Source organism: Bison bison, unplaced genomic scaffold (assembly GCF_000754665.1).
Source record: "Bison bison bison isolate TAMUID 2011002044 unplaced genomic scaffold, Bison_UMD1.0 scf7180017864492, whole genome shotgun sequence".
In the NCBI taxonomy this organism is placed as follows: domain Eukaryota; kingdom Metazoa; phylum Chordata; class Mammalia; order Artiodactyla; family Bovidae; genus Bison; species Bison bison.
Window position 1 is genome coordinate 4,042,463 of NW_011495051.1, and position 14,009 is coordinate 4,056,471.

Consider the following 14,009-nt stretch of genomic DNA (forward strand, 5'->3'; position numbering starts at 1 on the left):
AGGGGGCAGGGGAGCCCGGAGGCTGTGAGCCCGAGAAGGAAGGGGACTGGTGGGGGCGGGGGGCCCTACCTCGCACGTAGAGGTTGGCGGGTGAGGAGTAACGCACGCCGGCGCTGTTGGTGGCCACGCACTCATACTTGCCCTGGTCGGTCTCCTCGCTGCTCTCAATCTGCAGGGCTCCTGTGGGAAAAGGGGACAAGGCCTGGCCCATCAGGGGGGACCCTGGCTTGGGGGAATGGCGGGAGGGCTGTCCCAGAGTCCCGTCCAGCCTGTCTCTTGGTTGGGCTGGGCCAGAGAGGCAGACAGAAAAGTTGAGTCACCCTAGAAGCCCCCACTGGGTCAGGGCCTCCCTGGCTGCCTGCCTTTCCCCACCCCAATTCTGGCCCATCCTGAACACACCGCATGCCTGGCCAATCCTCCACCCTCAGCTGGGACCTTGTGAATGACTGCCACGTTGAAGGACAAAGCTGGGGCATGGGGGGAATATGTGCCAACTGAGGTGCATTTAGGAAAGTGCCAAATGATGCTTGCCAGGGGGAGGTGGAGGGCAGGTTGGCGGTCCCAATCCACAGCAGCTGCTCCAAAGCCCCTGACACTCAAGGGGTCACCTCCAGTGATGTACCAAGCCTGGGAGGAAGTTTGGGGGAGAATGGATACATGTATATGTATATGGGTGAGTCCCTTTGCTGTCCACCTGGAACCATCACAACACTGTTAATCTGCTATACTCCAGTACAAAATAAAATTAAAAAAAACAAAAACAAAAAAAACCAAGGTGCCAATTCAGGGAGCTGGTGGTCGCTTGTTCGTTTCAACCAGTGTGTAAGTGAATGCGGTCTGGGTTCTTCAAGTATGTTTGGAATCACAGGCCTCGAAGCCCACGGTGCTTGTAAATGGAGACAGGGTTGTATTTCTTCAAGGGTGCTTAGATTTCAGAACTGGGTTACCCTCTCCATGAGAGCAAAAGCAAAGGATGCTGAGAGTGGTATACTGAGCTGGCCAAAAAGTTCCATTGGACTTTTTCCATACAATGTAACAGAAAAACCGGAGCGAACTTTTTGGCCAATGCAATACATCAAGTAAGTTTGAAATCAAAGAGCTGGATCCAAGCTTTCTGTACTTGAAACGAATTGAAGAATGAATTTCCCCAGACTTACAGTCATCTACATCAATCAGTCTGAATTCATGGACCTGTTTCAAAACCATGGGTCTAGATTCAGGATCCACAAGTGAATGAGTTTTCTAAGTGTATTTGCAATCATAGACGGAGACCCAAGTCCACGGTGCTCAGAGGTTAATGGGGAGAATTTTCAAGTGTTTGAAATCGGAAGTCTAAAGGAAAACCTCTAATCTGCACAAATAAAGTTGAGGCTGAAATGCCTCCAATGTGTTTGAAATCATAAAACAAGATTAAAGAATTTGTTGGTCATGAGTCAATAAAGAATTTGAAGAAGTGGTCAATTTTCTTAAGCAGATTTTTTAAAGATTTTTTTTAAAAATGTGGACCATTTTTAAAGTCTTTATTGAATTTGTTACAATATTGTTTCTGTTTTAGTTTTTTGGCCATGAGGCATGTGGGATCATAGCTCCCCAACCAGGGATCAGACCTGTACCCCTTGCATTGGAAGGTGAAGTCTTAACCACTGGACCAACAGAGAAGTTCCATCTTAAGCATATTTAAAATCACAGGCCCAAATAAAGGGGCTTGGTGCCCACAAGTAAATGAAACCAGGGCAGACTACCTCTTTCAATATGTCTGAAGTCACAGGTCCAGATGGAAGACTTCACTTCCCATGAACATGTGAAAAATGAATGAATCTTCTTAACAGTGTTTGAAAGCACAAGGCCATGACAGTGTTCACAAGTAAATGAAAATGTGGCCAAGATTTCCCTGAAGTTATCTGAAACCACAGGTCTGGGAGAAATCTTCATTTTCGCAAGTAAGTGAAGTTCAGCAAACATCTCTAAGTATGTTTGAAATCATGGGCCTTGATCAAATACTTCATCACCCATGAACCAATAAAAATGAGGCAGAGATTTCCACAGTATGTTTGAAACCAAAGGCCTGGACCCAAGTTTTCATTTTCATAAGTTAATTAAACTGACTATCTGTAAGTTTGTTAGAATCACAGGCCTGGACCCTGTTACTTGTTGCTTATGAGTAACATGAAGATGAGGGAATACCTTCAATATCAATCACAGCTGGTTGTTTTTGGTTTTTTAAACTTTTTTCTTTTCTTTTTCTGATCACAGGTCTTGATTAGAGTCCCTGGCACCAGGAATCCAAAAATCCAGTGCATGGTCCCAAATAAACACCCCTTCTAAGCTTTGTTTGTGGTTGTCCCACACAAGTGGGGGGAACCCACAGATGGGGAAGTTCTCTCTAGGGGCTGTGGATTAGGGTTCTGTCCCTATGTAACACTTCCTACCAATCTCAAGGCTCCAGGGAAGCAGGCAGGCAGATACCACTATGGGGACCCAGAGAGGGCATGGAACCTGCTCCAGGTCACACAGCAACTCATGGCAAAGTCAGGACCAGACTCAGACTCTTCCCTAGGGCTCCCACCCAGGCCTGTTCTAGTCTAACTTTGGGGCAGCTCCGTGGGGCTGCCTTTGAGACTCTCTGCTCCCTCAGAGAGTTGGACCCCCACACCCATACCACATCACCCAGATCTAAGCTCCACAGCTGGAAGGCCCTCCTCTGCACACCCATTGTACAGATGTGAAAACCAAGGCTAGAGACGGATGAGGGCTGCATCCAGAGCAGTCTTCAGCGCTCTGGGTGGGCATGGGAGGCACTGCACCTTCCGGAGGACATAACACCCTGTGGCCAGGTGACCTGAGGGGCCAACATGGCCACACTCAGCCCCCAGCCACAGACGGTGACACAGACACAGAGACTGTATGGACACTGGGCAGGGTGAGGAGGAGACATGTGGAGGGGGGCCTGGGGCAGCCCCCTGTGGAGCCTGGGGGCTGGGCGGGCAGTGAGAGAGACCGTGAGTGGGTGGGTGGGGAGGAAAGAGCCTCTTACCTCGGATCGGAGTGCTTTCTGTAAGGGAAGCAGAGAGAGTCAGGTGAATGTCAGAAGGCAGTCCTGGGGGGCCGCGGGGCCCCAGGGAGGCGGGGCCGGGCCACCAGCCAGGCCTGTCCACTTGGCCCCCAGGGCTGGGAGGGGGCTAAGGTAGGCAGCCCTGGGTCTATGGACCCTGCAGGCCCTGTCCAGGAAGACGAGGCAAGGCTCCCAGGAGGAGGATGGGCACTGAAGGCTTGCCAATCAGGAGGGCTTCCCACAGAAGGCGGGAATCTCTTGGGGAAGGAGGGGCTGAGTCTAGAAGCCCCTGTGGACTGGCCAGAGGGGCGTGGCTCTGCCTCAGGGAGGTACCTGGCCTGGCCTGGCCTGGCACTGTCGGCTGCCTTCCTTCTGGGCCGAGGGCGGAAGGTCCATGACCTCCCCTCCTAGATTCCTTCTCGGGAGGGACAAGGAACAACAGGGTGGGGTGGGGGGGGCGGGTCTTGGGAATCTTGTTAGAGATAGGGTGGAGAGAAGGGTTAGTGCCCCAGGACTGGGCATTAATTAAGCAAAGGGAAGATGTTACAGACAGGCCAAGTAGGAGGGGCAGGGGAGGGTGGTGAAAGGGGATGGAGGGAAGGAGGAGGGCCTTGCAGCATCTCTAATTTCCAAAAGGAAAAGAGGAAAAGGACTGTGGGTCTCTATGGATTCTGGGGGCTGGGACCGCTCAGGAAACCAGACATGGTAGCCCCTGGTTAGAATTCTGCATCCTCAGGAGTGATATGGGCCCCTCCCCCCTCTCTGTGCTGATGACAGCTGATAACCCCCAATGCCACAGCAGAGAAAACACACCTCTCTCCATCTGGCCCCAGTCTATTTTGCAGAGGGGCAAACTGAGGCCCACAAGTTCCAAGAATTGTCCTGCCATGAGTCAGAGGCAGGGGCGGGCCTTGAACCCAGTTCTTCGGCCTCCCAGGCTGGGGCCCTTCTAGAACTTTTAGGAGGGTCCTATATTATCTCTTAGAAAATCCCCAGTCTAATGGGGCCACTCCCCCTCTTCATACAGAGGAAGGAGGCGAGAGGAGGGGGAAGGGGAATTTGCCAGAGCCTGTACTGTGGAGAGGAGAAATTCGGGTCAGTGGGAATCTAGGTCAGCTCCTGCTCGGGCTGTTTCACTAAGACTATGGTGACAGAACCCAGAGAGGGAAGGACAGAACTTTCCAAGATGGCCATAATAGCCCATGGTCACTATATTGAGAGGAAGACCACACATGGAGAAAGGGTATTAAAGGCTGTTTTGCCTTCTGCTCCGAGGAGGATGAGAAGTTACTACTGTGGGTCAGTTTTAGTCATTCTCACCTTAGTAAGAATTAGCCCAGCAGTTGGATTCAGGGGCTTCAGGTTGGATGCTTGGAAAAGAGAACAAGATGCACCCAGTAGTAGCCCAGATGGAACATTCCCCCTCCATCTAGCCCCTAAATTTCTGTACCTTCATATTTTCTAGCAGCGTCAAGGCCCAGAAAGGGCTGGCAAGGGGGATGGGGGTGGGTATGTTACGTATGAAGCTCCAGTGAGTCCCCTGTGGTCTTGTCCTTTTTTCCTCTTTTCCTTTTAGGCTCTTCTCTCTGCAGCCCCCTGGTGCCCAGAAGGGGAGGGCCAGTGGCCGGGGGGTGGAGGTGGGGGTGGGGAGACGTTAGTAGACATGCCACGTGGAGTGGGTCAGTTACCGTCACGGTGGCCGTTAGTCTGAGGGGAGGAGGTGGGGTAGGGGACACAGAGGGGGGCGTTAGTTGTTGACATGGTGAAGAAATTAAACTTACCAAAGGTTTCTGAACGTTTACAACAGAGGGACAAGAAAAGAGAACAGGAACGTTAACGGGTGGTTATACAGAAGCCTGTATCCTCTGGGGATGGGAGGGGATGTTGGAATAATAATTAGAGTGATTACAATGTGTTTTTTTTTGGCTGCGCCACGTGGCTTGTGGGATCTCAGTTTCCCTACTGGGGATCAAACTTGCATCCCCTACAGTAGAAGCTCAGAGTCTTAACCACTGGACCACCGGGCAAGCCCCTTGATGATGATTTTTAAAGCAGCTGATGTTCACTGAGCTCCTGGTAGGGCCAAGCAGCCTGTCAGGGGCCCCTGACAGTGACGCTAGGGAGTAGGCACATTTCATGAGGACACTGAGACCCGGAGAGGAGGACCTGCCCAGGTGACCGGGCACCTGGGTCCACACTCAATCATGTCATTATATTGGTGTGACAATGGTGGAAACCAGCAGAGAAGCAACTGGGTTCCCAAGGCTGCCACCACTCCTCCAGCTGAACCCCGCAAGCTGCAAATATCCTCAGACAGGTTGGCACCGGGAAAGCTACATCTCTCCCAGGGTGAGGTCCACGTCTCTCCAGGGAAGAAATTCTGGGCTTAACATCTGCCTCTTTTGAGGTTTTGGGTCTTTGCTGGGGGGAGCAGAAAGTAGGAAATGGGCAAGCGGGACTCCTCGGAAGACGAGGCTGGGCAGTGAGTGGCGGGGGAGGTTCGCTGAGAATGATGGAGAGGCTTTCAGGCAAGACTGGTTGCAGGGTGGGGGCCCTCAGAGAAGAGGGAAAGGGAAAAAGGGGGTACACCCACACATGTCTTCAGAATGGACCAAAGCACGCAGGAGTGCCCGTGCACATGTGTGCATACACAAGGACCAGCCTGAGACATGCACGTGAGAGGGGCTGTCACGCAGACACACGTGTGGCTGAGATGCACGCGGACAAATTTTGCTCTGGCAGGGGGAGGGCAACCTGTGTGCCGATGGTATGGCCTACATGTTAAGTCAGGACACGTGGGGAGCCTGGACACACACACACAGAGGTTCGTGAAGCAGTGTGACAACAGACACAACGCACACAGAGCTCCCCAGACAGGTGGGCTCACAGGCGGGGCGTGGGGCTGCTGTGCTGAGACACAAATGCGGAAGTGCCTAGCCCCAAGGTGGCCCAGGCCCTGTGCTCCGTCCCAAGGCCCCCTTAGCCTGGGTGGACCAACTAGTGCCCCATCACATCCTTACTGCCTGTCTTAGAGATGCTGTCTCTCTGCAGCCCTCTGTGGCTCCCCATTACACTCCCTGTCTATGCCCTTATCTCCTCTGCAGATGCTCACTGCTTCAGCACTGGAAACACTCTCTAGCCTTTGCTTTATGCTCGCCTCTGCTCCTACCTGTCTGGACCTCACTATATCCTCACAGGACACATCCACTGTTTCAGCTCAGAACACACTCTTCCCCTGCCGGCTTCCATGGCTCCCCAGTACCTCGACCGTGCCGTTATACAGCCAGTGCTCAGATGCTGAAGATGGCCTTCCTTCAACACCCTCCACAGCTCCCCATCACCTCTGCCTGTCTGTCCCCCACTGTGTCCCCAGTGCAGGGGCACAGGAGATACCTATCCTCCTCTGGCTTTCCACTACCTGCAACTCTCTGTACCCCATTAGGACCCCATTGCCTGGGTACTGGGGACACTCTGCCCCCACGGTCTCAGCAGCCCCCATCACTGTGCATATCTGAGTCAGCTATGGCTCCACTCAGGCACTGAAGAACTTGCCATAGCTCCCCATCACCCCGTCAGTCTCCACCTTATTACATCCCCACTGATTCGGCTCCAAAGACACCCTCTCTCCCCTCCGAGGCTGCAGATTAGTGCTGCCTTTCTGTATTCCTTCAGTCCCTGGGGCGCGGGCCCTGAGATGCTGCCCTCCCCCTGCCATCCTCCTGGCCCCCTGTGCTCACCCGATCGCAGCTGCTTGATGCGCCCATTGCTGGCACTGGGGTCCACGGGCAGGAAGTCCTTGAACCAGGTGATCTCAGGGTCCGGGTTACCACTGGCAGCACAGAGCATCGTGGCCGTCCGCGTCCGCTCCACCACCTTCAGCTGGGGACCCATGTCGATGTTGGGGAAACCGGGGGGCAGCTGGTCCTCTGGGGCAGCGGGGGTGGGTGATGGGGAAAACAGCAGAGATACAATTATTGCACAGCTGTCCCTCCAGGGTGGGGCTTGGGGATGGGCCCTGGAGACAGCCCTTGCCTGGATGGGTAATCTCCTGTAGCCTGTTTCCTCCTCTGTCTGTGGGCAACTGTGGTAACTGCTGGGAGGGCATCAGGCTAGACCAGTGTCTCTGATCGGGGCCAATCCTGCCCCCTGGGGACACTGGGCCACGTCTGGGGATGTCCATGGTTGTCACTCTCGGCATCAAGTGGGTAGGGGCCAGGGATGCTGCTCCACCCCTCACAGTGCCCAGAACGGCCCTGATGTCAATAGTGCTGAAGTTACAGAGCCCTTGGGTTACATCACAGCAGCCCGAGGGAGCTTTTCGAAATGGAAACAGGGCCACACCACCCTGTGTCGCCCGCCCTGCTGTAGTCTCCTCCACCCTCCAGAAGAACCCAGGCTCCTTGCCTGGCACTGGCCCCCAGTGGCCTTGGCAGCCCCATCTCGGGCCAGCCTCACTCTTCTCACTCTCTCCATCCAGCCACACCAGTGACCTTGGTCCCCCAAAGTCATCAGGCCCCCTCCAGCATCACCTTGGGCAAAACTCGAAGTCACAAGTTATAAACACCCTGGGAAATCCCCCGATGGACCAGAGGTTAAGGCTCTGCACTTCCACTGCAAGGGGTATGGGTTCCATCACTGATCGGGGAACTAAGATCCCACGTGCTCATGGTGTGGTCAAAAACTAATAATAAAAAGTAAAACCCTCCCGTACTCTAGAAAATCCAAACATCGAATTCCATAGATCACAACGCATCTGTGTCTCTGCCGTGTCCTTACCACCCCATGTAGGTCCTGGCACACAGTAAGTGCTCAATAAATGAGCGAATGACTCAGCCTCAGTTACTCCCAATCTGTGAGAGGCATGCCTCCTGGCCTCGGTCTCCCTATTCATTGGTTAGCCTCCAGATGGAGGTGGGGGGGGGGTGGAAATACCTCTCACTGGAGACTTGGTCCCCATGTTCTAGTGATGGGTAAGAATGTGGTTCTCTTGGCACATACACACCACTACATATAAAACAGGTAACGAATAAGGACCTACTGGATCGTACAGGGAACTCTACTCAGTACTCTATAATGGCCTATATGGGGAAAGAATCTGAAGAAGAGTAGATACGTGTATTTGTATAACAGATTCACTTTGCTGGTTTTTAGCATGCATGCGTGTTTAGTCATGTCTGACTCTCTGCAACCCTATGGACTGTAGCCCAACAGGCTCTTCCATTCATGGGATTCTCCAGCCAAGAATACTGGAATGGGTTGCCATGCCCTCCTCCAGGGATCTTCCTGACCCAGGGATTGAACCTGTGCCTTCTGTGTTGACAGGAGAATTCTTTACTGCTGTGCCACCTGAAACTAACACAACCAAGGTGACAAGCCAGGTGGCCTCCGTTCGTGTAACCTGCATGTCGCGCCATGGGCTCTGCGGCCTGACTCAGCTGGAGTTGGCACCAGGGAGGGGGGATGCAGCTTCAGGGCCTCCTGGCAGGTCCTGCCCCCTCCTGTACACTTTGCCTTCCCCCCTTCAGCACCTGGACTTCTGGTTCCTTTTGTTCTGACCCCTAATACCGCAGCTCCAGTCTGGCCTCACATCCACAATAGACAAAGGGTTCCCTGGGGTGGGGCATACCGCCTCAGCAACAGTTAAAACACCCACCATCCCCTTGTTATGGGCTGAAATGCACCCCACCCGCATTCACATGTTGAAACCCTATGAATAGGCTGGATGGCATCACCGACTCAAGGGACATGAGTTTGAGCAAGCTCCAGGAGTTGGTGAAGGACAGGGAAGCCTGGCATGCTGCAGTCCACGGGGCTGCCATCAGTCAGATACCACTTAGCGACTGAACAACAATTCATAGGTTGAAACCCTAACCCCCGGGACCTCAGAATTAGACTATATTTAGAGATAAGGAGTTTACAGAGATCATTAAGTCAAAGGCAGTACTAGTGCGACCCTAATCCAACAGGATTGGTGTCCCCCTAAGAAGAGGAGATTAAAACCCAGGCACACACAGAGCAGAGATCATACACAGATGGAGGAGAAGATGGCTGTCTTTGAGCCAAGGAAAGAGGCCTCAGAAGGAACCAACCCTGCCGACACCTTGATCTTGGACCTCCAGCCTCCAGGACTGTGAACAAAAACATGTGAAGTAAGCCACCCAGATGGTGGTACTTCGTTAGAGCAGCCCTAGCAAACTAACACAGTCCCCATCCCACCCCAATGAACAAGTGATACAGTGACAAGTGACAAGAAAGTGACTGCATACAGGGCTGATGAGACAGAAGACACAGGCCTGCTTGTCTGGGGCAGGCAGAAATGTGTGTTGGTCCCGTGGAACCAGGGGTGGGGGTGACTTGGCATCACCCACCTGAGACCCCTAAGCCTGTACACCAAGGAGGAAGGCAGAGGTATTCCCAAGGTGCCAATACTAACAGCAAAAGGCTGGCGACAATCTAAATGTCTGTCAACAGACCCTCATTATACACAGGCCAGGCCATCCACAGGGCAGGTCCCCCAAACAGCAGAAGGAATCACCTTACAGATTCAGAACAAAGTCCAAGATGCACTGCTAACTGGACAAAGTGAAAGATGTGTAGACCAAGGATTGAAAACTACGGCCCTTGAGCCAAGTCCGGCCCCCTGCTTATTTTTGTTGATAAAGTTTTATTGGCACACAGCCACACCCACTGGTTTCCTCATCATCCCCAGCAGCTGGCCCGAACTGAGAAGTTGCAACAAAGACTTTCTGGCCTGCAGGGTAAAAAATATTTACTCTCTGGCATTTTACAGGAGAAGCTTGCCACTTCCTGGTATAGACAAAGCTGCTATTTGCGTAAAAAGGAAATAACACTCATTTATTTGATTACAGATGCCCAAGAGGGAAACAAGGTATGGCGGGGCTATTGGGGGATGGACAGAGGACTGGGGAAGAGGTAGGCAAGAAGACACCATGTGGGGAGAGAATAGAGACCCAAGTACTTGGAGGGTGCAGGAAGCCAGGACCGGGTGAGGGAGAGGTGGGCAGGGACACTATCACCCCATGTCCGCAGTTAAACAACAGAGCTGTGGTTCCCGTCCAGGCAGGAGTCACTTCATAGAGGAAAACAGCGTGAGTCCCAAAACCTGAGCACTAAGTATGTACCAGGCAATGTTAGGTAATTTCCTGTATCCGCCTCTGAGAAGGGATCCATTTCACAGAGGGGAAAGCTGAGGTTCAAACACTGGGCACACCTGCCCTGAATCATACAGTCCAGTTTCAGCAAGACTGGAATTCGAACCCAAGCTGGGCTAAATCTGGAGGAAGCTGGATGGAGCCAATGACTGCAGAACCCCCAAGCCGGGCCTGGACTTGTCGGGTCAAAGCGGCTGGATCCTGGCTGAGCTGTTTCACACCCAGTTCGTTCTTCCTGGGCCCGGAGGCCTGGACCACCTCACTGCATGATCCTGATTGGCTACTGATGACGTCACTGGAGGGTCGGGCCAAGATAACCAGGCCTCAAGTCTAGGTGCTCAAAGCTGGCCTAGACATGCTGGAGGCTGGGGCTGCCAGGGTCCCTCTGTGCTGACGTTTCCTGTGTGTGTGCACAAGGGTGTGCATGTGTGCTCACCCACACCCCACGTGTGTCCACATGTGAGCACTTCCTGGGTGCGTGCAGCCCCGCGGGGGAGGGGCCTGCGTTGTGGGCGGCAGCCAGCCAGGGTGGGGGGGTAGGCTGCGGCCGCCTGACGTTACCAAGAGCTCCTAATTAAACAAAAATGTTCATCGAGTACCACATTGTGCTGGATTCCTCGGAGTTTAATTAAAACAACAGCGTGAGAGGCGTGCGCAGCGTCCACAATCAGATGGCAGCGGGGGAAGAGAGGTGGGGGGGAGGGCTGGGCCCAGCAGCCTGGACCTTCCCGCTCAGCTGGCGGGTCCCTGGGGCTCAAAGGAGACAGGGGGACAGGCGCTCCGGGTCAAACGCTCTGGGCTCAGCGCCCAGCCCAAGCACCACGTCTGTTGAGGCGGCCTGAGAACAGAGAGATGCTGAGGGCCGAGATGGGGGGCAGGGAGCGGAGATGTGTCTTTCCCAGACTCCCAGAGACTGGGCAGTTAATAGATTCACAGCGTGTCCTTTTAACTCTCTGAGCGCTTACAATGGAGGCTGGCACGCGGGGCGGGGGCGGAGGGGTGGGGGACGGGGGCGGGTGGTGTGTGTACAGCGGGAGCCAGGCTGTGCCCGGGGAAAGGTCAGGGCAAAAATATCTGCTGGGAAGAGGCGGGGCGGACTGGGGCAGGCGGACTCCTCCCCTCCCCTCCCCCTTCCTCCATCCCCTAGCAGGACCAGCTCCAAGCCCCACACACAATGAAACTATGGGGCCCCTTGTTCGAAAATTACTAGGAATTTCCAGGCGGTAACAGACGAGGGCGGGCACACATCAGGGTCTGGGATCAAGTGGCCCTGTGGCCAATATGACGGCTCCTCCCAGGGCTCCAAGCTGCCAGAGAGGACACTGGGTGACTCCCAACCTGGGAGCCACATGGGGGGACCACCTGCCCCCTAATGGCTGGCAGTGACTTGTACTTTTTTTTCTTTGGGCCACGTGGCATACCAGGATCTTAGTTCCCTGACCAGGAATCGAACCTGTGTCCCCTACAGCTGAAGTGCAAAGTCTTAACCACTAGACTGCCAGGGAAGTCCCGGGTGGCTTTTTCTTAGAGATCAGAGAGGGTCAGAGTGGCGCTGCAGCTGACAGGCAGAACCCACCCCACAGCTGCACAATGGCTGATGGCAGCTGTCCTGTCACAATCAGAAGAACAACAATGATGGCAATAATATCAGATAGGTAGCACCAACCAAATGCTTGTTCCCCACACAGCACCATTAGTGCCGGACTTGTTTTGTCCACTTCTGTGGTTTGTGTAACAATCCGTTGTGGTGAACATCATTATTATTCCACTTTGGAGGTGAGGGAACTGCAGCTCAGAGAGGTTCATTAACTTGCCCAAGGTCACAAAGCTACAGAATGGCAGTGCCAGGATGTGAACTCAAGTTGCAGGCCCCTAGGTTAAATTAATCACCTTGCAAGGGAGAAGGCAGTTGGGAGCAGCTGGTGGGCAGATGGGAGGCGGGTTTGCAGTAAGACTGTCTGAATGATGCTGTATTACAATAAGGAAGCCATTTCCTGGTGCCCCAGCCTATGGAGGCCAGCAGGCAGTCCACAGGAAGGATCCATGGGAATGTGTGGGAAGGTGTGGTTAGCTGCTTCTGCCTAGCCAGCTATTTCTCCTTTGTTTCTTTGGGGAGACCACCCCTTATTCACTCTGTCTACATGGGCTGACCCACCCTTGACTTCAGGGAAAACTCTGCCAATCAGAGTATTTCTTCTTCCAACCACAGTGACAAGCTCAGGGATGGTCATCTGACCCAAGGTGGGTCAATGAACAGTCCTGAGTCACTTAGTCCTCTCTTCCGTGTACAGGCCCCAGAGTCTGGAGCTAATGGGGAGATATCACTGAGAATACAGCTGATAGGGAAGAGAACACCCAGAGTCTGAAGATAAACCCTGGAACATGGTATGAGTTCCTGGATCCAGCTGAACCTGAAGCTGTTATAATCCACAAACATTTTAATTACATGAACAAATGAATTCTCCATTTCAGTTGGATGCACCTTTTGTGCCAGTCTCTTAACAGGCTGCTCTTCTTTTCTGCAAAGGCTCAATAAATTCCTACCAGAAGGCTCTAAGACCCAGTGGTATTATGGGCTAAAAAAAGGAGATCAAAGTCCCCCACAAGTGAAAATCCAAAGCAAGACTTTCACGGATCCCTTTGGTATCTGTCCCCAAAACCAGGCCCCAGGGCCTCCTCCACACACCCTGGGGAGCCCGATACCTCGGAGGACAGTGAGCTTGGCGTGGACGGTGATCTCCCCGACTGAGTTCTGGGCCACACACTCATACACATTCTCGTCTCGGGGTGTCCGGAGTGGCTGGATCCTCAGTACGGCCCCTGCACTCCCATCGAACTCGATCGTCTGTCGTGGGGAGGGGAGAGAGGTCAGGGTGAGGCTGGAGTCCCAGGGGTGATCAGGAGAGGAGCTGGGGGCTATACACACGTGTGTGTACAGGCCCTGTATAGATACTGAAGGCAGAAAACTGGGTCTGTACGAGTAAAGGGTATTGTGTGTACATGGGTTCATGACACACACACGTAAGTCTGGGGACAGGCATGCAAAATGTGGAAACATGTATGTCTGACCGTGGACATGGGCACAGGGTTGCAAATTCCCTTCTGTGAGATAAAGGTTCAGAGAGGCAGGGCACTGCTTGAGGACACACAGCACACAGGTGGCAGAACAAGCGAGCCTGGCAGAGCCCTCACGGAGCACGTGTCTCCCTGCACCTGCCAGGGAGGTGGTGGACGAAGAGAAGGGTCCCAGATGGAGAGGGAGCCAGCTCCACGTAGGAATGTTCCTGGGACGGCTTCCATGGCTGAGCGGCCATGGCCCCATGGCGGGGGTGGGGTGGGGTCGGGGGCTGGCCCTGGGCTGTCTCCCCTCCCTTCCCTGGCCACTCACCTCAAAGCGCTGTGAATTGACCTTCTTGCCCTTCTTGTTCCAGGTCACCCGTGGCTTGGGGTCGCCCGTGGCCTGACACACAAAGGAGGCCACGCCCCCTGACACACCGATCTGGTCCTTGGGTTCTTTGATGAACCTGGGGGGCTCTGGGGAGAGAAGAGGAAAAGGGGCTCTGGTGGGCCTGGGCATGTGACCAGGACCCCATGGGGCCAGGTAAACGTGCCCTCCAGTGCGCCTGGCCACAGAGGTACCACGTGGGCCCGACAGGAGGGCTGGAGAGGACAAAGGAGAAATGGTGGCACTGCTCACCCTCCATGGGTACCCCGGGCCTGCCTAGCACCCCACCTCCCCGCTATGGATACAAGAGCCACACACACACACACATGGACACAGACAG

General features: G+C 53.9%; 1 protein-coding gene across 1 annotated transcript in view; it reads right to left on the minus strand.

Moving 5' to 3' along the window:
- PTPRS (protein tyrosine phosphatase, receptor type, S) overlaps positions 1 to 14,009 on the minus strand; it is a 261,020-nt gene that overhangs the window by 45,804 nt on the left and 201,207 nt on the right. Inside the window, exons 8-11 of the mRNA XM_010828456.1 lie at positions 13,613 to 13,758; positions 12,928 to 13,069; positions 6,790 to 6,978; positions 70 to 180 (exon numbers count right to left, since the gene is read on the minus strand). Coding sequence (XP_010826758.1) covers positions 70 to 180; positions 6,790 to 6,978; positions 12,928 to 13,069; positions 13,613 to 13,758 — 588 coding nt within the window. The remainder of the gene's footprint in view (positions 1 to 69; positions 181 to 6,789; positions 6,979 to 12,927; positions 13,070 to 13,612; positions 13,759 to 14,009) is intronic.